The sequence below is a fragment of the Prinia subflava genome, chromosome 4 (genome assembly GCF_021018805.1).
Source record: "Prinia subflava isolate CZ2003 ecotype Zambia chromosome 4, Cam_Psub_1.2, whole genome shotgun sequence".
NCBI classification, from domain to species: Eukaryota; Metazoa; Chordata; class Aves; order Passeriformes; family Cisticolidae; genus Prinia; species Prinia subflava.
In genome coordinates, this window is record NC_086250.1 from 6,999,937 (window position 1) to 7,023,759 (window position 23,823).

At 40.5% G+C, this 23,823-nt stretch overlaps 1 protein-coding gene across 7 annotated transcripts in view; it reads right to left on the reverse strand.

Annotated features, from left to right (window-relative positions):
• WNT7B (Wnt family member 7B) overlaps positions 1-23,823 on the reverse strand; it is a 91,973-nt gene that overhangs the window by 21,236 nt on the left and 46,914 nt on the right. For 5 of the 7 annotated variants that reach the window (XM_063395299.1, XM_063395301.1, XM_063395298.1 and 2 more), the window contains exon 2: positions 20,038-20,264. The exons of the other annotated variants lie outside the window; for them this stretch is intronic. In XM_063395299.1, the coding sequence (XP_063251369.1) occupies positions 20,038-20,264 (227 nt within the window). The remainder of the gene's footprint in view (positions 1-20,037; positions 20,265-23,823) is intronic. 7 annotated transcript variants of the gene reach the window in all.

Genomic DNA, 23,823 nt, shown 5'->3' on the forward strand with positions numbered 1-23,823 from the left:
CAATGAGCTTGGCTGAATATCTGTTACTGGCAGGACTTTCTGGACAGGTCTGATGGAGCCTGCTAATGGTCATGTTCAGTAATGTTCTCTACAGTGTTCTTTAATTTCATTTTTCCTCCTTAAACTCCTTATTTTCTACTCCAGTTTAATTAAAATAGTCTTGTTTAATTTTGTTCCATCTTGCATCTTACATCTCCATATTACAGATCAGTTTAGCTGAACTAGAATTAGAGCAGGGGTGATTACAGCAGCTTCTTCCTAGGCTGTCTGTGGTGTCTATTTTCAATTACACGTGGCCAGGACAAAGAAAATTGCAGATCTCAAAGCTGAGCATGTGTAGTGATATGACATAATGGTTTATTTACAGATCCTTCTCTTACTCAGCATTTTTCCTCTCCAGGCTCCCACTAAGTTTTTATGGCTGGAGGTGCCAGGATCTTGGCCATCACTTTAGAATTGCTCTGTCAACTGGATTGGTTTTTGCTGCTCATGTGGGTTTGTCAAATCTTCTTTTAGACTGGGTTGTACATGAGCCAGAATTATTTCACACTAGCCTTATTGCAGCTTCTTGTTGTTACCCTTTATACACTTTTGAAAGCATGTCTGTTAAAAAGAGATACTTGCTCTGCCTCTCCTTTTCACATTTTTTCAAACATTTTTTGAATGTCATGGTTACTTTCTAAAGGCTTGGTGTTCCTTTCCACAGTGATTTCTGTAATGAGTCTTCCAAGGATTTACAGGGCTTTTTAACTTAATTTAACCCCTAATTTATTCAGTTAAGTCCTGGCAACCTTAAACAATAGTCAGCATTTCTGTTCCAGTGAGCATAATTCTGTTGTGTTTTTGACTGTCTTTTGGCAGCCTGTCCCTTGATGAAGTTTTCTGGGACAGTTTTCTGTGAGGTTAGTGAGTTTGCTGTCATCTTTGAAAGGATGTTTAGCAGTGCCCAGAGAAATATGAAATTTTGGGTCTCTCTGCTGTAAAACTATATTTGCCATAACAAATATTTCTTACCAGCTCAGCCCTAAGAAGCAAACTGTATCCCATTCTTACAGAAAATAGTGAAGTTGAGTTTGGTCCCAAATCACCACTGCTTGGTTGGGGTTTTTTTGGGGTTTTTTTTGTCAAAGTTAAATCAGAACATGGTGCTGAGCACACATTTAAAGAGTGCACGAGAGCATGGCTGGAGGAGCACGAGGGGGCATTTCCCAGATGCACTGTGCCTTTGAGAGGAGCCTCTGTGTGTCACAGACGGCTGTGTTTGCACAATGCTGCTGCTAATACTACCAAAGTAGCATGTGGGAAGCAAGAGCTGGAGCAGAGAGATCGTCTCCTGCCTGTGTTCTCTTCTGGACCTGCTGATGTCCCACTGTGGCACTCAATGATTCCCTGCTGAGTGTTGGTGCCTTTTCTTTTCAATGATGACAAGAGGTTTGATATGCTACAGTATGTGAAAGCTCAGCTGGAGACATCTTGCAGTGTACTGAGGTTTTAAAAAGTTCTTTGCCAGACCCCTTGCCAGAAAGCAGGGAATCCTGAAGGCATCCCAGAGAAACTGTGTTCTAAAGTGTACCAATGTCCTTAAATTAAATGGGTCTGTGAGGAACCAGATGTCTATTCTATTCTATTCTATTCTATTCTATTCTATTCTATTCTATTCTATTCTATTCTATTCTATTCTATTCTATTCTATTCTATTCTGTTCTGTTCTGTTCTGTTCTGTTCTGTTCTGTTCTAATAATTCGACTGCCTCAATCTGTTAACAACAGTTCTTATGAAGTATTTGACAATGCATTATAGTCTTTCCTTTAAAGGGCATTTCACAGAGAAAATAAGTCCAATATTTAGGCAAAAGAGAAGAGAATCTATAACTATGTGGGCACATATTTTTATCTTTTTTTTTAGGTTTACCCATGACAGAATTCTAGCACTATAATATGGCCTGTTAAAGGCTTCTGAGGTACCTGTGTGGTGCTCAGCAAGGGAAACACTGTTGGATTTAAGAAGTAGAAAAGATGCTTGCCATATAATAAAAAAACAGAAGGAAAAAACAAGCAGAAAAGAAAATACCACTCTGAACCTGAGAAGAAAACAGAGGACAGTGCTACCAATCACATTTTTAAAGGACATTTGCTTTCAAGTCAACTTCATGCTTTGTTTAATGAGCTAAAAGAGCAGAGCAGGTCCTACCAATCTAAGTTATTCTGTGATTTTGTGATTGTATTTGACTTTGCTGTGGAACCCATTTCACAAATACTCTGTCATTCCTTCTATTATACTCATGAATATTAAAAATCCACTACCATGCAGAATCAGACCTTCTCAGTGGACTTTTTGCTGGGTCAGTATTTTAATTAAGTCATCTTAGTGGTCTGACATAACTGTACTGTGTTGAAGAACACCTCTATAAAAATAAACCTGCACTGCCATTTGCATAAAGTCATCTTTTCCTCCATTATCTTATCCTAGATAAGAAATCTCCAAGAGCAGTGGTCATGTCTGTATTCTTTTGTAAATCACTGTGCATACCTGTGCTTTGCTGTAGGAACATGTTAAATAATGACACCTTCTTAAGGACCCACTGAATTTTGGGTTGTTATAAGCACCAAGCTCCTACACCTGGGCATGCCAGAGTGTCTGTGGATGGGTTTCTGTATATCCTGCAGATCAAATTTCTGATCTTGCTTCCTGAGGGGGCTTAGTTAAATCATGAATATTACCTGAATGTTCTATCCAGAGCCTATGAATGGGCCAGAGCCACTTTGCCTGAATTACTGAATTACAAACATCTGAGGACAAAACACCTGGAAAAATTGATGTTAGACACAAATCTCTTTCTGCAAGAGGCAGTCCTTGCTGTAAGGAGACGCATCTTTCAGCTGGAGAGGGCAAGAGAAGAGAGATATAATTACCACTCTGTCACAGGGGCAGGAGGGGGTTAAGGTGTGTCCAGAGGACAGAAGGACCTGCAAGAGGACAAGCTGTCCTCTTCTTGGATTCTTTTTGTGGGTAGGCAATGGAGTAATTCAGTTGCAATCTTCTCAAGTGAGAACTGAAATACAAATTCAAGCCAGGGAGAATAACCATGGAGCTGCACAGTGGGACAGGAGCCCTCCCAGAGAGTAGCAGCAGTCCTCTGCTGGAATCCTGGAATCCTCTGCTCTGCTCTTCCACTGTTCAATACAGTGTTGAACTGGACATCTACTGCCAGAAACACAGAAGGACCTGACACAGCAATGCTCAGCATCCCAGTGCCTGCCAGAGAAGGACGTGGCTGTCGGAGTCCACTCCTTACATCCACATTCACACACATCCTCACATGCCATACCTGCCTGGCATGTATCCACATCCTTCCTTCACTTTTAATTTGGAAAAAGTAACTGACTGAAAAATAACTAATGTGTCCTTCCCAGAAGAATTGCTGAGGTTCTACTTGTTCTGTTTCAGAGAGAGATCAAGTGATTTCACATCCCCGTTTGGAACTGAAAATATTTCTTGACTACTAGTGAGATATTTGCACCTTCAAGCTGCATCTTCTGTTTGTCAGAGTTAAGTTTTTTCTTGTACTCACTTTTAATGTTATCCCACACAAATGTTTGAGATAGATAGATAGATAGATAGATAGATAGATAGATAGATAGATAGATAGATAGATAGACAGACAGATAGACAGACAGACAGATAGAAACATAGAAACAAAATCTAGAAACCTCCTTTTGGAAACACATACAAAACAAGCACAGCCCAGGACATTTAGCAAGCATGAGATATGACTTTCAGACCAGGTCCTAATGTGTATGGGATAAAGAATAATTTACATCTATAGGGCAAGAGCTAATCACCTAGAGCTAAATCTGCAGCAGGGTGCTGGCTCTAAAAGCCTGTCTTTTAGATGTTCTTCCACATAGCATTTTCCATGTGGCTGGCACAAAAATCCAGCCTTACCAAGCACTGAGAGAATTAGACACCAAACAAGTGGAAGGTATCAAGCTGCATGGAGAAGCCCTGAAACTGGCAGCAGAAAATGCAAAGAAAGGGAGAGTCTAAACTTATCCCATCAGAGTTAAGCCAGATTTCCCTGCACAATGAGTCTTTCCAACTATGCTGGCAGCAATCATCTTCGTGTAATTGCTGGGGGGACATGGTGGTTTTAGAAAAGGAGAGCCCACCCTTAAAATATTCTGACTGGGGAAAAAAAATTTCTTTACATGAAAAGCAAGGAGATGACTTTGTTGGTTTCACTGATTAGAAAAAAAAGATATTCTTCTGAATGTAATATAACTTCTTAAAGTGTATTTTTCTAGGGTTGGTTTTTTTCAGTATCATTTAACTTGGTTCTGTCAAGTACAGAATTAGGAAAAGTTTATTTAAAGTACTAATTCTACTTAGCCATGAGATTTCTAAAGTAAGATTTGTGAAGAGCAGCAGTATATTTTATTAAACTGAATCACATACACTAGGCACCTATGTGACCTAGGAAGAGTCTAATAAATTTATTTATTTATTTATTTATCTTTCAGGCTTCCAATCTAAATCCAGACAAATACCATGAAATGAAATAACCACTGACCTTTTAGTTCTCACTGCAACAGCAACATAAGGTTAGCATTAAGTCAAATAATTGTGAATTAATGACCTCTAGAAACACCTTGCTCTACGCACTTCATGGTAAGAGCAGTGAATATGGAGGACATACTGGCCAAACTGAGAAATGGTGACAGCCAGACTGGGAGCTCAGAAAAGCTTTTCAGGCTTCTGGTTGTGGAGAAAGAGGTCCTGTGTGCCTAGGACAGCACTTTCCAGGCTCAGAGATTATTATGCTTTCTTGTCTAGTGACGCTGCTCTTCAAGGTGACCTTCTTCTTAAAAAGTGCATAGACAAAAGACTTACATTTGACCAAAAAAAGGAAAAATAGTTTGTGTCAAATAGTATGCCAGAATGTTGTCATCTTCTGTAAAAATTCTGCACAGGAGCACAGCAGAGAGCTTCTTGCTGCATTTGCTGGGAATTGCTGTTGGATTGTCTCCTGGAGGATAATTCTGTATGAAGAGTGTCCTACAAATCTGTAGCCCACATGAATTCCTGGCATGGTTTCTAGTGCCTGGCAGGATACCTTGGAGGACCAACTCAGTCAGTCAAATTCCACAAGCAAGTCACTTGCACTGTCACAAGTGATCCATCCTGTAGGTGTGGGGGCTTTTTGGTGCATTCTTGGCAAGGCAGAGTTTGGAAAGGGAGACAACAGTGAGTGTTATGTGGCTGTCGAGGATGTTCTCACTCTCTGGATATCTCCCATGGCAGCAGATGGCTTTATCCCACCCCACCCAGCCCTTCCCTGGTGGCTGCAGCAGAGGGGCTGGGCTGGCAGACCCCTTTCCTGTGTCTGTGCTCTGCTAACTCTGCTCAGAGGTCACATCTCCTGGGCTGCAGCAGACAGGCTGGGCAGCAACCCTGCAAGTCACTCCAGTCCTCTCTCCAAGCTCAGAGGCTGTGGAGAGCAAATGAGAAAGTTCTGGTGGAAGGGCTGGGTTGAGACTTGCTTTTGAATTTGCTTAAATATTTTCCCAATGCTCTTTCACAGTGCTTGTGTGGCTGCATTCACCTTTCTGATACATCTGACTTGCCTGTACATCTTGCTGGCAGGAGAGACGGGGTCAAGTAATGATGTTCACCCTTCCTGGTGTTCAAAGGGTCCTTGCCTGGTAGTCATGTTTGTAACCCCGGGGAGCAAGACACAGCACAAATCACACATATGAAAGAGATTTAAAAGGGTAAAGAGCTCAGAGAAGTCTGGATAAATACACAATGTTTAGATTGTGATCCAAGCCTCTCTGGTTTGCAAAATGAGTTTGGAAGCATCACAAGAGCAAAGGGGTTTTTTTTTTCAGCTCTGGAGTTTCTGGTCCTGACAAGAGTTGGGAATTGACAAGATTCACATAACAAGGAAGGGTTATCTGAATCTTCTCAGGACTCATGAGAGATACTGAATCAATGTTTAATCTGAGCCTGTCCAGCTAACCCCACTGGGTCAGGTTATCTGATCTAGTAGACAAGTGGTTGCTGTTTATTATTTGTGTTGTGTTAAGCTTATGTCTTGCCACAGACTGAGTGAGCTCACCCTAAAATGGTCATCGAAACCCGCAAGAGATTGACAAATAGCAGATGCCACAAAAACCCTGCAAGTTACCTGCTGAAAAAACTAAATCTATGGTAAAAAGATCAAATTTCTAGCCCACAGTCATTTTTTTTAAGCACTATACATTAGAAAGGAATGAGGACCTTTAAACAAAGACAAGAAGAAAAACTTCTAGGTTTTTAAGGTACTCCATTTTCAGACCAGGATCCAGGCTTCATGACCAGGAAGGAAGGAACAAGGTCCTTTCTGTTGTACATGAGTATTTCAATATATATATTGGTATTAATACCAGTCTTCGAGATGCTGCTTATGTAAAAGTGCTTCTAAAAGCCACTAGCAAGTGTCTTTACTGCCAATCCCCCATTAAAGTGAGATATGGGTCTCACTAAATAATCTTTCCAGCTTCCCATTTTCCAGCAGCTCATTTCCAGATCTGAACTTTAGAGCTGACCCTTGTCTTTGTGATGGGCCAAACCAAAAGCCAGATCTGAACACCGCTGAACTCTGGGAAAGTTCAAATCTATCGTTTGTGGTTCAGGTTGAGCTCTAATTAAAACAGACCAGTTAGAAAGGCAAATGTCTTAAAACCAAACCAAAACAAATGTTTCACGTGAAAAGTTTTGGATCAGGCTAGATGGTGTCTTTGTCTATCACATGATGTCATGTCCTTCTGGTAAACAGAATCTGACAGCACGCACATGCTGCTGTGTAAGATATTCCATGCAGACACTTTGAATCCAGCTTCAAGAAGACAGTATTTGTGGAAATGCTTTCATGTGCTGAACCCCATCAGCAATCTTCCTGCCACCCAGCTCTGGGGGTAGGCTGCCACCTTTCAAACTTTCCATGTCCATCCCTTCTAGCACAGTGGTCCAGGGTCTCTCACAAAACAGTGTCCTGCCTTCTCTGAGTGAAGCTTATGCCTCATTATGTCAGCAGTATGTGGAATATTGCCACTAATCCCTGAAAACAAACAAGAAGGGGGTGCTGCAGAACCCTTGGTTGCATAAGAGGGCAGGGAAAACCCAGCTAAATCTCCTGCTCAGAGCTTCTGTTTATACTACAGTTAATACTACAGTGCAATAATCGGCATGGTTGATCAGTGGACAAGGGAAAAGCAAACAAAAGGGAAGGGAAAGGAACTTGGTTTCAGCATTACTGAACTGCTGAAGTGAACGAAAATGGGAGACAGCAAGGAGAAAGGGAAAGGGAAAGAGGGACAAAGTGTAAATGCCCCATCTCTGGTGCTGGGACATCACAGTGCACCAGTAGCCAGAAAAAGAGGGAACTCAGACAGGAAGATTTACACAAAGAATCACAGCACATATACAATAAGTAACCAAAATTTACCCTCCCTGTGGGCTTTATTCTCTCTCTTTTATGTTACATGTAAGTACTGAACATCAGTTCAGTATTTTCTATTTGTGAAATTTGAGTGGGCAATTACCTAAGGTTTTCAAACTTCCTTCTTCTGCAAACTAAGCTAATAATCCTACTGGGCCTCTTCTACTGAGAGTTTTTTCACTATTTTTTTTTTCAGGCCTGGACTCATTTTTTAGAAGACCAAATTCCTCCATGACATTTCTTTCTTTTCCTTTTTCTTTCCTCTTCAAGTAAGAAGACTTTAACAGCAACCAAATACATTTGGATATATCCCAAATGTTTAAGTGGAAGTGAGTCCCCAATCATTTCAATTCCTCACTGAAATTAGTCATCTTTAGTTTCCAGAGAGCAAGGTATGAAGTGACTTGCCCGAGGTCACAAGAAAAGGCCCAGCAGAGAACAGTCCCTCTTCTCCTGCTCCATGCTTTCACCATAAAATGATTGTTCTTACATTGAGCTAGAAGACACAGGTATGTGAAAAAGGATAGGAAGAGAATGGTATAGAGCTTCTTAATGTGATACCTTCCTCTCAGCTTAGATAAAGAGAATGAAAAAAAAATTTATCAATTCTGCATAAATACGTCTCAAGTTAAAGGATATTCAAATGTTTTCACTCAGGAAATTTTCAGTTCATTTTCACCGGTGAAGTTGCAACTACAAGGACAATCTTTCTAATTAATCATTCTTAGCAATATACTAGATTTTACTTACAGCATCATTTTAAATACACCATAACAACAGAGAGCAGTAAAAGCCCACACAAGCAAAGGAATGAGACACAACATTTTCTTCTGCATAAGTTTTGAGATGTTCATGAAATAAGCTTGACAAGAACCTAGTTATTACTTTAGAATTTTCTTTAAAGCAAGGAGTAGAGTAGAATGGAAATAGATAACCTGCTTATGTACTACACATGAAAATGTATTGACGTCCAGAAAATCTAGTTGAAAGAATCACATGGTCTTTTGTCATTGTGACAAATATGGCAGAAAATATATGCTTGTTGATTTGTGCTAATCCTTCTCTGAGTGTGGAGGTCCCAAATGCTTAGGAATGAGAAGCAGTCAGAGAACAAAACCCCATGACTGTTTAGGAAAGTCCACCACCTTTGCTGTGCACTGGATGAAATACCCTGTCTGGTTCTGCCTGGGATACTGGCAAGTTTCCAAACTATAGACATCAAGTTTATCCTTCAGAAATGCACTGACAGGGACCCACCACTGATAGCCAGAACTGCCTCAACTTAAAACAGCAATGCACAGGTGCTCTGTGCTGGCCACTCCTGGTTTTGGATCCTGCCACTGCCTGTCACTATCACCATTTTTTCCTGCTTCTGGCCCATCCCTTTTTCTTGCCCTCTCCCTTCACATGCATTTATAGGTCTGCTGCACTCTTTCCCACTTCCTCACGTCCCTAGCCAGAGGGTTGAAAGGCTTCCATCACAAAGATTGAAAACATACTCCACATTAAATGTAACAGGATAGTATGACCAGCAGGTCCATGTTTCTAACACATTCAATTTATATCACAACTGAGAATAAAGAGCAGGGGAAGCCACTTGGTGGATTGCTGGAGGCTGTGGCTTCCATTTTTTGTGGAACATGTCTCTGTCACTTGCTAAATAGGTGCACCATCTGGTGGTAATTTTGGACTCCCACTTCTTAAATTTCCAAAGAGCAGTGGTAGAGCTACGCCTGTGGTTGCAGCATTTATTTTTGGATTTTGCCACTATCTGTCTGAAAGTCCTCAGCTAAGACAACTTTTGCAGGTACTGCTGGTGATTAAGTACTAAGAATTGGTAGGACTTTAAATAGGGATCAAGTTTCCATGTCTGCTGTGTAGGGCAAGCAGGTATGACTCTATGAGAGGACCAAATGCTCCCCTGAGAAACTATATACATAGAGATGGAAAAATTTCAGAAACAAAGAGAAATCAGGTATTAAGGGAGGTAAAGGGATTATTTTATTAAGGGATTAAGGGAGTCTAAACTGCAGGGGTAGGCAACAGGGACCATTGTGCAGTCAAATTAAGATCCAAATCACCCTCTGGAAGCGTTCCTCCCTGTTCTTTGACCATACAAGGAATACAGGCTGACTAGGTTCCTATCTCAGACATCTCAAGCAAATGCCTGGAGCTGTGTGATGTGAAACTGGGCCAAAGGAAAGAAGTGAGGAAGGGGCTCCTCATTTGTTTCCTTTTGTTGTCTGAAACCCTTTAATTTAGAAGCAGAGAGAAACCACTTCTGCCTCTCGTGCCATTCCCCTCAGGAACTGGAAGGTTGCACTGGCCATGCCTGATGGGATTCACAATGGAAATATCTTCTGAACAAGGTGGCTGGACTGAACCAGACAGAAAATGAGTTTCCACATTTTGGTGAAGAAATGAGTGAACAGGTAAAAATAAATCATGATCTATGAGTAAACTTCTTTTGTTTGAGCAACCTGAATAGAGCTGTAAAACCTACAGCAGTTCAGGGCATGTCTGTTGAGCTTCCATCTAGAGACAGCAGAGCCTTCTCCCAGTGCACCAGTGAGCTGTCTGGGGTGAGAGCAAACCAAGAAGACACCTCAGTAATTCAAGCCCATTTAACTGACACAGTCTTTGCAATTATCCTTCTCACACTATCCCAGAACTGTAGTTTGAACCCCTGCAATGGAGAGAGCATCATAGATACAAACAAATTACCCTTGTGGCTAAAAGTAGGCTCCTAGGTCCACTCCAAGTGGATCTGGGATGGGCAGAAGGACCCATCGTTGGCTTGATCTTGCAGGCTGGCTTTCACTAGGACTTCTATATTCTGCAAAACACTTGGTTCTGCCTTTAAAACACTTTCAAAACCTCTTTAGTAACACTTACAATGGAGGGTTTAAAGTTAAGCGCATATTGGGTAAAAAAAGCATGGCTGGAGTCAGTGGCCAGTTTGAATCCTGAGAGAATTACTATCTTAGAACTACAATGCTAGATTCACTTTTTCAAGCCTCCAAATACTAGATTATAGAGTCCTCTTGCTTGTCTGCTTTAGTTCTTTTTTAAAATTTTCCTCTTGCACCAGTAACAATAATATTATACTTCACAGTATGAAAATCGGTAAGAAATAAATACAGTCATGCACAATTTAATCCAATGCTAAAAGGTCAGGCATGATCCGCACGAAGGAAATTTTGTCAATTAGAAAATGAGGCATTTGTCAGATGTAATATTTTGCAATACACCAGCCACTTTGTTAGGAAAAGAAATTGCTCGTGACTGGAGGCACGACGGCAAACTGCATGGATCAGTGATCTAATCCTGAATGCTAAAGTATTTGTTTGCAAAGCAAAATGTGCAGATAACAAATGCTGTGTTTCTTTGCAATGTTTGTACATGCCTCACTCTGCATTTCAGGCTTTTCAATTTAGAAACAGATAGTTTACCAAACAGAACCTATCCCTAAGAACAGAGGAGGAAAGGGAGGGATGCTGCTACACATGTAACTCTGGAGTCTAATGTTATGTTTAGCCTGTCCTGCTCGATGTAGAGGTTGCACTAGATGACCAAACCTATCATCTGTAATTCTAGGGAAGAGATTTTGACAACACACTTAACCGCAGTAGTAAAGCTCGGGGAATTTCCAAAGTCATCAGAACCCCAAGTTATTGCAGGATCACACACCAGCAGGTGCTGTCCTGCACTCCCTGTCACCCTCCATAAAGAACTTCCCCTGCAGTGGCAAGGCTTGCCTTTTTGCAAAGCTGCTCTGTACTTTAAAAAGTCAAACGTTGTATGGTTGAGTGCCATTTAACTAATTGGGTTTTAGCTGAGTCCCTCCGTGAAATTCGGCTTCACTTTCAACTTCTGCTCACAACCAAAAGCCAGGAGACTTTTTAGCGGTTCTGGTGAAACCAGTGGCAAAATTTCTACTGACAAGAACTTGGCCCCTGTCCTCTTGGATTAAGCCCAGCCCCATTTTATTTGACTTTTAATGTATTTTGCCTTCCTGGTTTAAGCATGCATTACCTTGTAAGTTATTGACCAGTAGTGCTGGGATGCTGAAGTAACTAATGGGTCAGCATGCTATGGAACATTTCTACTCAGCAATTTCATTAAAAAGTGATATGAAAAAAAATGGCACTAAATGGCATTAATGTTCTTTGGGGGCACTTGGTAGTGATGAAATGCCAAGCTTAAAGCTGCTATGCAAAGTTAGCCCTGTGTCCAAGCTTTGATACAATATTCAACTAAGCCATAGCCTAGAATTTGCATACTATCTTTTCCAGAGGGCCTCTGACTGACTCATCCCAAGGGAAACCAGAAAAGTAATATGGAAAACGTTACCCTGAATAGCTACAGACAAAGCTAAAAGAGAAAAGGAGGACTTTTGTTCTGGCCAGTGCTGAACAGGAAATTATCATCACAGACCCAAGGCTTCATCCCATGTTCCTGTTCCCTTTCCACTCTCCCTAAGTACACAAGCAGGATGATCAAATGCCAAAACTTATGAGTCCCAACCCCTCTGCCCCCAAAAATGTTTCTTTTCCATACTGACACTTAAACGGAGCAATTCCATACAATAAAAAAATGGAATTGCTCACTGTCAGGTATGTCAGTGTATTTAAATTTGAAAATGTCTACAGGAAAGCACCTGTTCCAAGAAAATCTTCACTTTTATACGAAATGGAATGAAACAGAAGCCCTTTCCTCAGAATGGAAATTCCAGATTTCATTCAGATCAATAACCAACGTTCCTCATCCAGCTGCAAGCCACACACAGTTCTCCAAGTAAATGTAGTGCTGTGTTTGGAATACAGCTATCTGCCTTTTAAAGAAAGTCTGCTGCCAAATAGGTAAGTATTTAAATGGCAACAAGAACATTTTAATTTAAGATAATTTATACTATTCTTCACACTCATGACCCTTGAGGGATGAGAAAACGCGATGTAGCTCTACTTGACTAAACAGTAAAACCTTACTAAAAGACAAGGAAGTGGAGAAGATAAATTGAGATATGTAAAAATCTGTCTCTTCATGGCTGGAAATTATTATATGCTGCAGACTATATATACCTTTATTTCTTTTATAAGGAGATAAAGAAATAAAGATTATAAAATTAATATAGTGAACTGATAGTTTTCCTAGTAAAGTGAAACAAAATTTATTTCAGTTAACTCATAATTTACAAATGGTACTGTGCATTTATGTTTGTTTTTTTGTTTTTACGATTTACAACGTATTTTGAAAACATTACTAAGGACTCCCTGAATGAGGTTCTGGCATCTAAGAAATTTTAAAGCACAGAGACATTATCACCTACAAATGTTCAAATTGATTCACCAAGTTGGGAATCCTCAAACCTGTCAAAATATGATGTTTCTTTAAAACAACAGTACTTTCGTAGAATAAAAAGATATTTTTCCTTTTCTAAAAACGTCCAAGTGACAGACATTAAGAGTCTGAACCTATCAATAGCCTGTCTCCTCAGTTAAAAAAATACAAATTCTTAGCACCTCAGTGGTTTCATAACTTTCTGACTGTTCCTTCAGAACCTCAGCTACCGCCAGCTGGGAGGGTTTATTTTTCTTATTCTGGTTTGGGTTACTGTCTTACTTTGTTACTTGTGATAGTAAAAATCTTATCCACCCTTCTACACTAAGAGAGTATGAACTGTTTGAATCAACTCCTCAATTTCCCCCAAAGATGATAATGCAAACTGAAATGCCCTCTCACATATTTTGCCTGGTAATTGCTACATTCTCACACCTTTTCCCCAGGGTTTAGCTTTCAGGTGAGATGAAGTGCTCTGAGGAAACTGTTGTGCTCAGGCAGCCTGCCCTTGAGGACTTTCCTCACTGCCTGCAGTGTAACTCAGTCCAGCACACAGGGCTTTGGGTGGAACAGCCCAGCTCTGCTTCAGCCTGGCCTTTCTGCCTCTGTAGGGATGGTCACTGACACACCAGGATCCTTCTGCTGTAATACATGGCTAACAAGTGAGAACAAACAGATTGGACATGCTTAAGGTTAAAGGTATTTTAGTTTCTCTTTCCAGCAACAACGTGCCAATTGTGAAAAGAAAGGTGCTGCTTGAGACATTTTAAGGGAAGGCTTTGCAATGACTGTTTGCAGGGTGGTAAATCTTTCCTGCAAAATGAGCTTGTGGAGGAAGTCCACAGATTTGGGGGTTTTACTTCTTTACTCCCTACCAGCCACTCATCTAGCTGCTGGGGGTGGAGGCTCATCATGCATGCTTTTTTTTTTTTTTTTTTTTTTTTTTTTTTTTTTTTTTTTTTTTTTTTTTTTTTTTTTTCCCATTAAGACTAGCAATGAGAAAACTCTCCCTCTCCAAATAACCAAGAAATATACGTCTTGTTATGCACCACTGTGCTTCTGGTAAGAGTTATGCTTGCTTAAGGCACAGATCATTAAATTTGCCATGGTATTCATTGTTTAACTAAATCAAACATGCAAATGCAATGGCTCCACATGGCATCTCGGGAAATGGACACCAGCAGTCACTCCAAGTTGGCTACATGAGCAATAAAAGCACAGTTTGTATTGGTCCTCCATCATCTTCTGGAGCTGCACACATCCTTAGTACGGATTGCAGCCGATTGAACGCATCCTGTGCCCCTCTCTCCTGGAATCCCAGCCAGCCCACTGTACTAGGAGCTGAAAGCTGATGCCATGCCCTGGGAAGCCACCCCTCACACTGGAAGGGGTTTTCTACCATATCCTAGCACCAACGAAGAAATCCAGTTCAAATTACTGAAAACAAATTTATTTCTGCTCAGTTGCTCGAATGCTCAAAGGGCATTGTTGTCTGGGCCCATGGTATATGACAACAACAAAAAACCCCAAATTTTTCCACATTAGGTCCAAAAGCCACTGTGCAATTGAGGTTCCCCATAGCTGACAAATGCCTAAACCAATCATAGCACCTACTGCTATGACAAAGATAATTACTGCCTTTCCGTCAGTGAAGTGTGTACCCTGCTCTGTATCATATTTAAAATAATCTAATTCCAACTCATTTTCCCCCTCCAAATTGTTTCCAGCTGTACAATTCCCTTTTTTACCCCATATTGTTTTTATTGGATATAGTGCAAGTTCGTAAAGATAGCTTTTCCCATAATAAATACACAGATGTTAGAATAATAAACATACAGTTAACCTGATATATGAATATTACTAAGCCTTAACAAACATATAACAAACAACATAAATTGATTTTTGAAAAATTGAAAATGAGAACATAAAGTAGCAGAGAAAGAAATGGCAGGAGAAAACAAAGGCAAAAAGTGAGCTAGAAATGTACTTACTTTATCAAACTGTCTGGATTCATTTATGGTTCCCTTTCTTGACTTGCTGATAGCATTAAAGCACAACTATGGTTGTAAAGCATTCCTAAGAATGCTGCCTGTCTTCATGTACTGGAAGTTTTCTGCTCACACTGAAAGCCAAGATTTCCAAGTTGGCCAACTCATACCACACTAGACACTACTGTGCTAGATTAATCCATCTGCTTGTACCCAAATATCCATTTTTGGAGAATAATGAGCCTCTCTACTCCTCCCATTTTTGGTAAGAAGTTTTTATGAACATTTGGCATCTCGGTTAAACCATCATCATAGCCCAGAATAAAAATGACTGGATTCATATGTGGAATCAAATTTTAATTAAGCCTATATATGGCCTGAACCAAGAATAATTTACTGGCTGACACCCCCTCAGCATGTATGATAAGATGCCAACTGCTTCCCCATGACTCCATCACTTAGATTTCTTTCATGCCCAATTCCCATGTTTTTTTCAGGTCTGCAGCTGAAACATAGGATCAAGAGTGGACAGACAATGTTACCTGTTTCCAGTACAAACAGAACAAGAATCACTGTTGTTTATGAGTATCTCTCCTTCAGAAGCTGTCCCCTTCCCTTCCCCAGGCTTCCATTTGGAATTATCCATCCTGTCCCCAGTTTATGTGTGCATATGTACAAGTGCATGCTTGTAGAGAACTGTGACACTGAAGTTTATGTTCTGGTTGAGTTTGCCAAAAGTCTTCTTCACCTGGGGGTTAATAAAATCCATGCACAGATTTTGTTTGTCTCTAAAACTGTAGGGGTATTTTCCTATTCCTCCCCTTTTCTGTCTGGAGAGTGGATCAAAAGTTGAGTGAATGGAAAGAGACAGGAAAATTCTTAAGGTGTTCTTCTCCTAAACCTCCCCTGGCAAGCAGAGCTGTAACTTCCCTTCAGACGCACCCTTTCAACACACCAGAAAGCTACAGATCAAAACAAAGGCTAAGACATTAAAAACAAACAAACAAACAAACAAAAAAAAACCACAACAACAACAACAACAACAATAAAATAAAATTAAAAAAACAAACAAACAAACAAACAAAAAAAAAAAAAAAAAAAAAAAACAAAAAAAACCCACCACCACCACAACTTCAGAACTCCCTTGTGTTTGGCCTACTTGTTAATATTTCCCTGTCAGGTGTCCAGTTTAATGATTTGCCAAATCACTGCACCAGTGACCAAATCTTGCTAAATCATGATCATTTTCCACATCATGAGCAGATATATTTTTCAAAACACCTAAACAGCTCAGTTTTGCCCTGGATTTAGCACTGGTAAGAGCTGCCTGTTCATAAGCACTTCAGTTTAAAGGATTCCAGTGGAAAGGGTCAATGCATGAATAATTAGCCAGAGTAATCCACTGTCAAAGAACAACAGTATGTTTCATTTCTGTTATTGATTTGGACTTCCTACTACAGAGCCTGCACTGCTTAGGGTGGAAGTTCTTTGTGCTCAATGCCATTAATGATCTGCAGCTTTTGGAGGCGTGTAGGTGACAAATTGTTGTGCCCATCATTTGGGGGAACAGAGACCTAGTGCTGCAGCTCTGTTGTATCAATGACCTGATAGGACCAGAGGCTTTGCTCATCCATTTTTTGCTCATTTTGCTTTCAAAATGTTGGAAGTGCAATTATCTTTCAACAGTGATTACCAGTGACAACATTAGATACATAATTATTTTTGAATTAGTTTTTAAAATTTTAATTTTTAATTTTTGAATCTATTTGTTTAAGAGGCAATCTTTAAAGAGGCTTAAAGCAAGAAGAATGAGTGGAGAGCACAGAAGATTGTGAGAAGCTGGCATGAGAACTGGGGATGAGCATGGGAAGGTGACAAATACAAGTATGTACAAGGACAGCATGAGTAAAGTAAGTGCAGGACTGACTTTCTTTGGGGATGGCATGGCTATGGAAGAGTTCCCAGCTATAAATATATCCAAATAAGCTATGCACACACAATTCTTGGCTAATTCATTCCATGCTACAGTCTTTGTTCATGCTAGTAATTTAGATTTCTCTGTCACTTTTATCTCTGGCTGCTATAAATCTTTCCCACCAACACAAATGCCCCATCATTTCTACAATTGTTATTCCATCCTCTGGACTATTTATATTGTTTTTAATACAGATTCCATATACTGTATTGGTGATGCAGCCCTCATTCAGTGAAGTTCCTCTTTGAATAAATAACTCCACACTGATCCATCTTAGAGCTTAGCTAATAAACCGAGGGTTTCTCCTGGCAGAGTAGGATCCCCAGGAATCACAAGAGGGGACACTTTGCCTGTGTCATGTCTTCTGGCTTGGTGATGGGTGGAAGACACACATAATTAGAACATAAAGGCACCCAAGAAGTGATGGTAGCAAAAGATATTATAATAATTTGTTGGAGAAACCTCATACTGTTTGTCTGAGTGTTTGAATTTTGAATTTTGTTTTGAATTTTGCACCGAAATACAGGTTAGAATAACCATAAATCTGTACTTGTCAGAGTAGTAGAGTCTTGGTCAGTGGCTAAAGAGTAGGTCCTCTCCTTCCCATGCAGCAAGAGAGCAATTACTATGTTTTCACTGCTTACTTTCCCTCCCCACCCTGAGACCTGAATAACTCACCTCCAGTGTTCATCTCCCCAAGGGGTTCTGGGATGAAGCTTTCCTTTGGGGTGAAGTGAAAAGTCTTTTTTTAGTTTTAGTCCTTCCTTCATTGTCTTCAGGCAGAACTGAATGGCTGGTTTAGTGTTTCTGTGTCAGACACGGGTGTGTTTTGTTGCACATGTGAATATTTGTGCTTAGAAGTATATTTAAGTACTTTTAAGTAGTTGGGTTTTTAAATCTTTGTCCATTTTTTACCTTTTTCCACATGCTAGTGTAATAACACTACTTCCTAAACCCTATCCTTTTCCTAGGTACTGACCTCATCATCTCTGGGTGCTACTCCAGCAACAAAGAAAATAAAGACTTGTGGATTATGGGATCCTTTATAGACCTGCCTGGAACTCATCTGGCTCGGCTGGAAGGGGTCATGTAAACCTTCTGCAACCGTTGGAGTCTGTGTGGTTTCACACCCAACAAATGTCAAAGCAGAACTCAGCTGCAATAGCCAAGTTTCATCTGTGTTTGGGTTAACCCGTAAAAGAACCCACCAAATTCCACATCAGTCATTTCAGAATCACAAGAAACCACCCAGGTTCAGTGAACAGGTCAAGAATCTGGTAAACACTTTGGCAAATATGGCTCAAGAAAACCCTGGTTTTTTCCAGCTTTGTATAATCTGACCAGCCTGATAGCTGGTCCATCCTAACGACAAATAATTTCTGTTCCTTGTAGCTCTTACTTTGTGTAGAAACATTGAGAATGAAAGCACAACTACAAATTGTCCTCTTTAGGCATTTGAACTGCTCTCACTTGCAAAGTTTTGGAGGATGAAAGGAGTCTCTCTGGGGAAGAGAATTGTTACCCACAAGCATAGTGGTGAAGATGGTGAGGCAGCACAGGATTCTCAGCTTGAAGTGGAGAGCAGAAGTGATGAAAGCCTTTTCACTGGAAAGCTTTGTGATGACACCAACTCTGGTACAACCCTCCAGAGTGGCCCTTCTCAGGACATAAGGGATCTCACAGAAGGTAAGACAACTCACTTATCTAAGGTCAGAGCAGGCCTGAAAGCTTTGGCAGATGAAAACAGAGCATGAAGAAGTACAGAATTCTTGGCAGATGTATATTTTCTGGCAGCAAAGTAATTGTGGTTATCAACTGAAAGCAAACAAACATAATACCAACCAAGGAGGACCAGACCATGCTTCTAACAGTCTTGACAAGTGACTAGATTTTTTCTGGTTCATTTAAATTCGAAGGAAGAAGTCGAAAGTTAGGCTAATTCCTGAATATGATTCCTTGAGAATGTAATGTAAAGCTCACAGAATCTGACAGACCCCTTGCAAATGTAAGTCAACTGCCCAATGCCAATGGATTTATTCCCTTACAACACTTTACAGCTGAACCACTGTGTCCTTAAAGGGCCCAGACCTCAGCCAGACTCTCAGATTTGGATGTTCTCTCAAAAAGTATTCAGTTCCCTTGTTGACCCAAACACACCTCAGTTTTTGGCATTCATTTCACAAGGGTGTCAGAAAAAAACCCTGAAGCCTTGACCACCACTAACAACCAAAGCACCGTGTGAGTCAACACCTCTTTGCACAGATGTAATTAAATGTCATGCCTTTTTTCATACAGGTTTAATGAGATCTTATGTCTGACCACACTCAGCTGTGTTGGAAGCAGAAGACTCATCCAAACCATTGAATCCAAGAGGTATCACCCAAAGAAAAATGGGACACAAGAAGAATATGCTACTACCCCACTGAGAATCTGGATGGTATCACTTTGAGTGCCCTTGAGAGAGCCACACAGTACAACATGTTATCCCTACCCAGAGCAGCAGACAGGAGAGTGGGCAGCCCTTGGGGGAGAGAAAAAAGGTCTAGAATAAGCTAAGGAACCCAGCTGGGTGATGAGGATAACAGTGACCTCACTGCTGGAAAAAAATGTACATAATCTCCCCAGTGAAATAATATCAGACATAGGGTAAATGAAAAGGTATTGATTTAACTTCTGCCAGCTAACAGCTTGTCAGGCCAAGGCCATGTATTATTTTCTTTGAACAGGTTTCCTGCCTCAAATCACTTGCAGTATTTTCTTTGCAGTATGATAGCAACACTAAAATGTATCATTGCCACGTATTGGAAGGCCAGTGTTGTATGCACAGTGCTTCCATCAATTATTTGGGACCCTCCCATTACTTAAGCTTCTGGGAAGTCTGCAGAGGGATTTTTCTGAGCTGCCTTGAGTTCATTTTCGATTTGCCATAATATTCACCACAGTTAACATGACAACCTTTAACAAGACAACAGTTGGAAGTTCTCTTTCCGTGGGCTGTGACTTTGGATGGCTGTGCAGGCACTGGGGCCATTGCTGGCCCGAAGTTGCACAGATATGAGTGACTTCATCTACAAATCACTGAGATTTCGTGTCTCCTGCCAGTTACCCTCCAGGGAGTGGAAACACACCATTGTTCTGGAAGCATCGCTGTTGAACTCTGAGGGTTATAAACCTTTGCAGGACCATGGCACGGAAGGGTAAAAGAAAACCATCCCAAAGAGACCCCTGCAGCACCGTAGTAGAGACACCCTTACCTACTCGGAGCTCTTGTCCAAAGACTGTTTTCTCTCCCAGCGCAGAGCAGTTCCACCTCCCGTACCGAAACTGGTACTGGCACTCATTGATTCCCATCTGTGCCCCTTCCCCGATCACAATGATGGCATCAGGGCGGCTCTGGCAGATCGCTCGCTGCCGAGGTGCCAGGCCTGGGATTTTGTTGCAGATTATGTTAGCTCCTAAAGCCACCACGGATGACAAAGCTCTGAAGAAGAAAGCAGAAAGACACGTTATAACCAAATTGAGGTGACCAGGTGCTGCTGTGCGGCTGGCTGTGCAAAAGGGGAAGGGTTGGAGGTTGAGTTCCTGTAATTATGCCGACTTGGCACAATGTCTCTGGTCTGGTATAGCAGCCTGGAAATCTTGCAGCAAGTCCTGATCTGATTTGTGCCAGAAAAAACAAAGAAATGGAATTTTGGCACTTTTGTTTCCAGTCCTACACAGAGACATCAGCTTGTGAGATGTGGAAAGAAAGACTCACTTAAAATCAAAAATAGTGATAAGTGATTATCCACAAATTTCTGAAACTCATGTCTACTTTGAATGCAGGTTGAGATTTTGTGTTTTAGATACTGCAGCCAGTTCATCCACCCCTCATTTGAAACTGTTAAGCGCAATTTAGAAAATGACTTGACACTACCAACACTCTTGCCCATTATTATGCTCAGGGTACTGAATGATTAATGAAGTTCATAACTGTGCTTTTAGATATGGCAAACATCATGGAGCACATAGGAGTGATCCTTAATATGTACCATCCAGACTAGAAACGTTTGCAGTTCTCATTCTTCAAGTATATTTTCAGAATTCATGATGAAGTTCGCATATAATGTGCACCTGCCATATGTTTTCACTTGAGCACGTTTATTTTTCATTTTCCAGCTCACTTTTCAACATCTTCACAGGCTCATTTTTCAACATCTTTACAACCTACATTTTAAATGGTAATATTTGGAAAAAAAATGGGACAACATGGATAAATGTTTGGTGATGCCTCTGCTCACTGAGTACTCAGCAGTCCCATGTGGAGATGCTGCAGCTGGCTCTGGACAGCCACCCTGGCTGCCCCGTGATCCCACTTCCCACCTTGAGCTCCAGCCTAAGCCTTTCATCTTAGTGTTAAAAACTTCCCCCTGGAAATGCTCCCCTTGGGGAAATGCTGACTAAACAGAATGAAAGAATTATATAAGAATTTGTCAACTTCATCACAAGGTAACTGCAAAATTACACAAATGCTGCATTTCAATGAAATCAGAGTGTTTAATTTTGTCATTTCAATAGGATACAGTAAAGAGAGAGCAAGGAGGGTGAAATTGAGAACCCTGGCCAAAATTAAATACTGCTATTTCTGTGGAATGGAAATTCCATGATGATCCACTCTGCCTTTAATAGGTATTTTTGCATCTTTTCCAAAGATAATAATCCATGAGAAGTTCACCACTTGTGGATTTTTATTTATGGTGGCGGAGGGGGTTATGGATATAGAAATAAAGTATCACAGAGAGCATTCATGTCCTGTTATTCATATCCTATTAAACAGAAGTAAGAACAAAAAGTAATTGCAGTCTGACCTCTCTCAGTGTTGGAGCAAGAGTGCTCAGACCTGCAGCTTTAATTTGTGTTCCTCTGGGTGCTGAGCAACAAAGCTGGAGCATCAACTGGAACTAGAAAATCCCTGAGATCCATGCAGGTTTTGAGCTAAGGTGTTTTTTTTTCTGGCAAAACGTATTTCTCCATTTTAAAATAATAATAAAAAAATTAAATGCAATGTGACAATCTTTAAAAAGTGTTATGTTTGATGTAGGGATAAGATTCTCTTTACAGTGGCTTGTGACCTTCATGCTATGGCTTCAAAAGGTAATGAAAATCACAGAGGAAAGTATCAATACTTAATTTTTTTTTAAAATCAGACACTTTTCTATATTGAAAAGTAAAAGTGTTATTATTCTTTGAAAGGTCATGGAGCTTTTCTTTCTCTGACTTCATCCACTTTCCACACAAAGTAGGATGGACATTCTTAAAATATTGCAGTAAAACACAAAGGAAAATGTTTTTCCTTGATAGATAACGTGTCAAATTCAGAAACACAAACTCTTTGATGATACTAAAATGCTGTGCCCCCTCTTACCCCATCCCCTCCACCTGGCTTTGCCCAGTTTCCCAGGACAGACCAGGTGCCTGCAACACCTTCCCACCTGGTGACTCCTTTCACTGCTGCTTCAGACACTGACCCTTCCAGGAAAATCTAACCTTGAGGAAATCCAGGGCTGACTCCTAAGAAAGAGACATGCACAAGGCATTCAAAATTCCATTTGATGCTTGGCACATGCACAAGACACACAGTTCTGGTCTTGTAGTTGCCTGACGGTCATCAGGTTACTGAGGCTATGCCACCAATTTACTAGCAAAAATTACCTCTAAAAATTGTTTTTGTGTTATATAAATACTTTCTTCAAAATGAAAAAAATGATAAAAATTGTGCAATAACTTCCCGACATCATTTTTTTAAAACTGGTGGGCTTCCACAGTTTCCACTAAATATTCTCAAGTTGAGCAGCAAAACCTTATGACTTCAAAACAAAGAAAAGCAAGAATTGGCCACAGCATCTAAATGTATAATTTTCAGTTAAGTTGCTTCCTTCATACACGTCACTGCTGTCTCATAATCAGGTTAAAAAGTATATTCTTTGGTCTCCCATTGTTTTTTGGAGCAGGCCTTGGTCAGAGTATTTTAATACAGTGGGTTGGTTTATTCATCCAGAAAATAAGCATGACCATATCTGCTTCAGGAGGAATGGTGAGGGTGTCATAATTATTGTGTGCTTGTGAAGTATATCATAACAACTAAACTGCAATTATTGGGGGTGGAAGGGGTCTTAGTTTTTCTGTTATTACTTCCAGAAACTTCCCCCTCTCTGGCCTGAATTTACCAGCATATTCCCTCAGACTTGTTTAGCCTACTTTTAAACTGTTACAGTGCCAAAAGAAATGCTGAATCATGAAACTGAGGTTTTGGAAAACTTTATTTTTATTAAAGAAATGCACCCAACAGCATTTCAAGCTTCCTCTCCTCTATTTCTTGCGGCGTCCCTCAGTTTGTGCATCCATCACACATTTGGGAGGGTTGTGCTGTGCCCCTGCCCCTTGGCAGGTTGAAGGCTACGTTATTTTTTTTTCAAAGAAGGAGATTGTTTCACTTTACAGCTGTCAAAAGGCAGATCCCCCATGCCACATTTTGGCATCTCCTTTCATCTAATCTTTCTTTGTGGTGCAAATTGCCTTGATTCTTATCATCAGAAACTCCTGAGTGTGGCATTTTGTGAAGATTTCTGATGCAGTTTCCAGTAATTGTAACCATCCTACACCACGACAATCTCCACACTGCTCAGTGTTCTGCTGGGCCATCCACATGGGCTGTCCAATTAAGCATCATCCACATGGCTTATCCAGATAAACAGAGCTAGTGGAATAATGACACATTTCCTAAGGAATTGGCAATAGTGTCTGGCACATGGAGAGCTTTCACATTTCTTCATGCCTATGCCATTATTCCAAGGGAAACACCAGCATGGAAATTGAGCAATATCTATAAACAGAGTTATGCCCAAATTTAAAAACCAACAACAAAAAACAAACAAGCAAACACCCCCAAAAACACAACCACCAAAAAAACCACAGGAAAAACTCAAAAAACCCAACAACAACAAACAAAACAACCAAAAACACACATACAAACAAAAAACACCCTTGTATCTGGGCTTGGA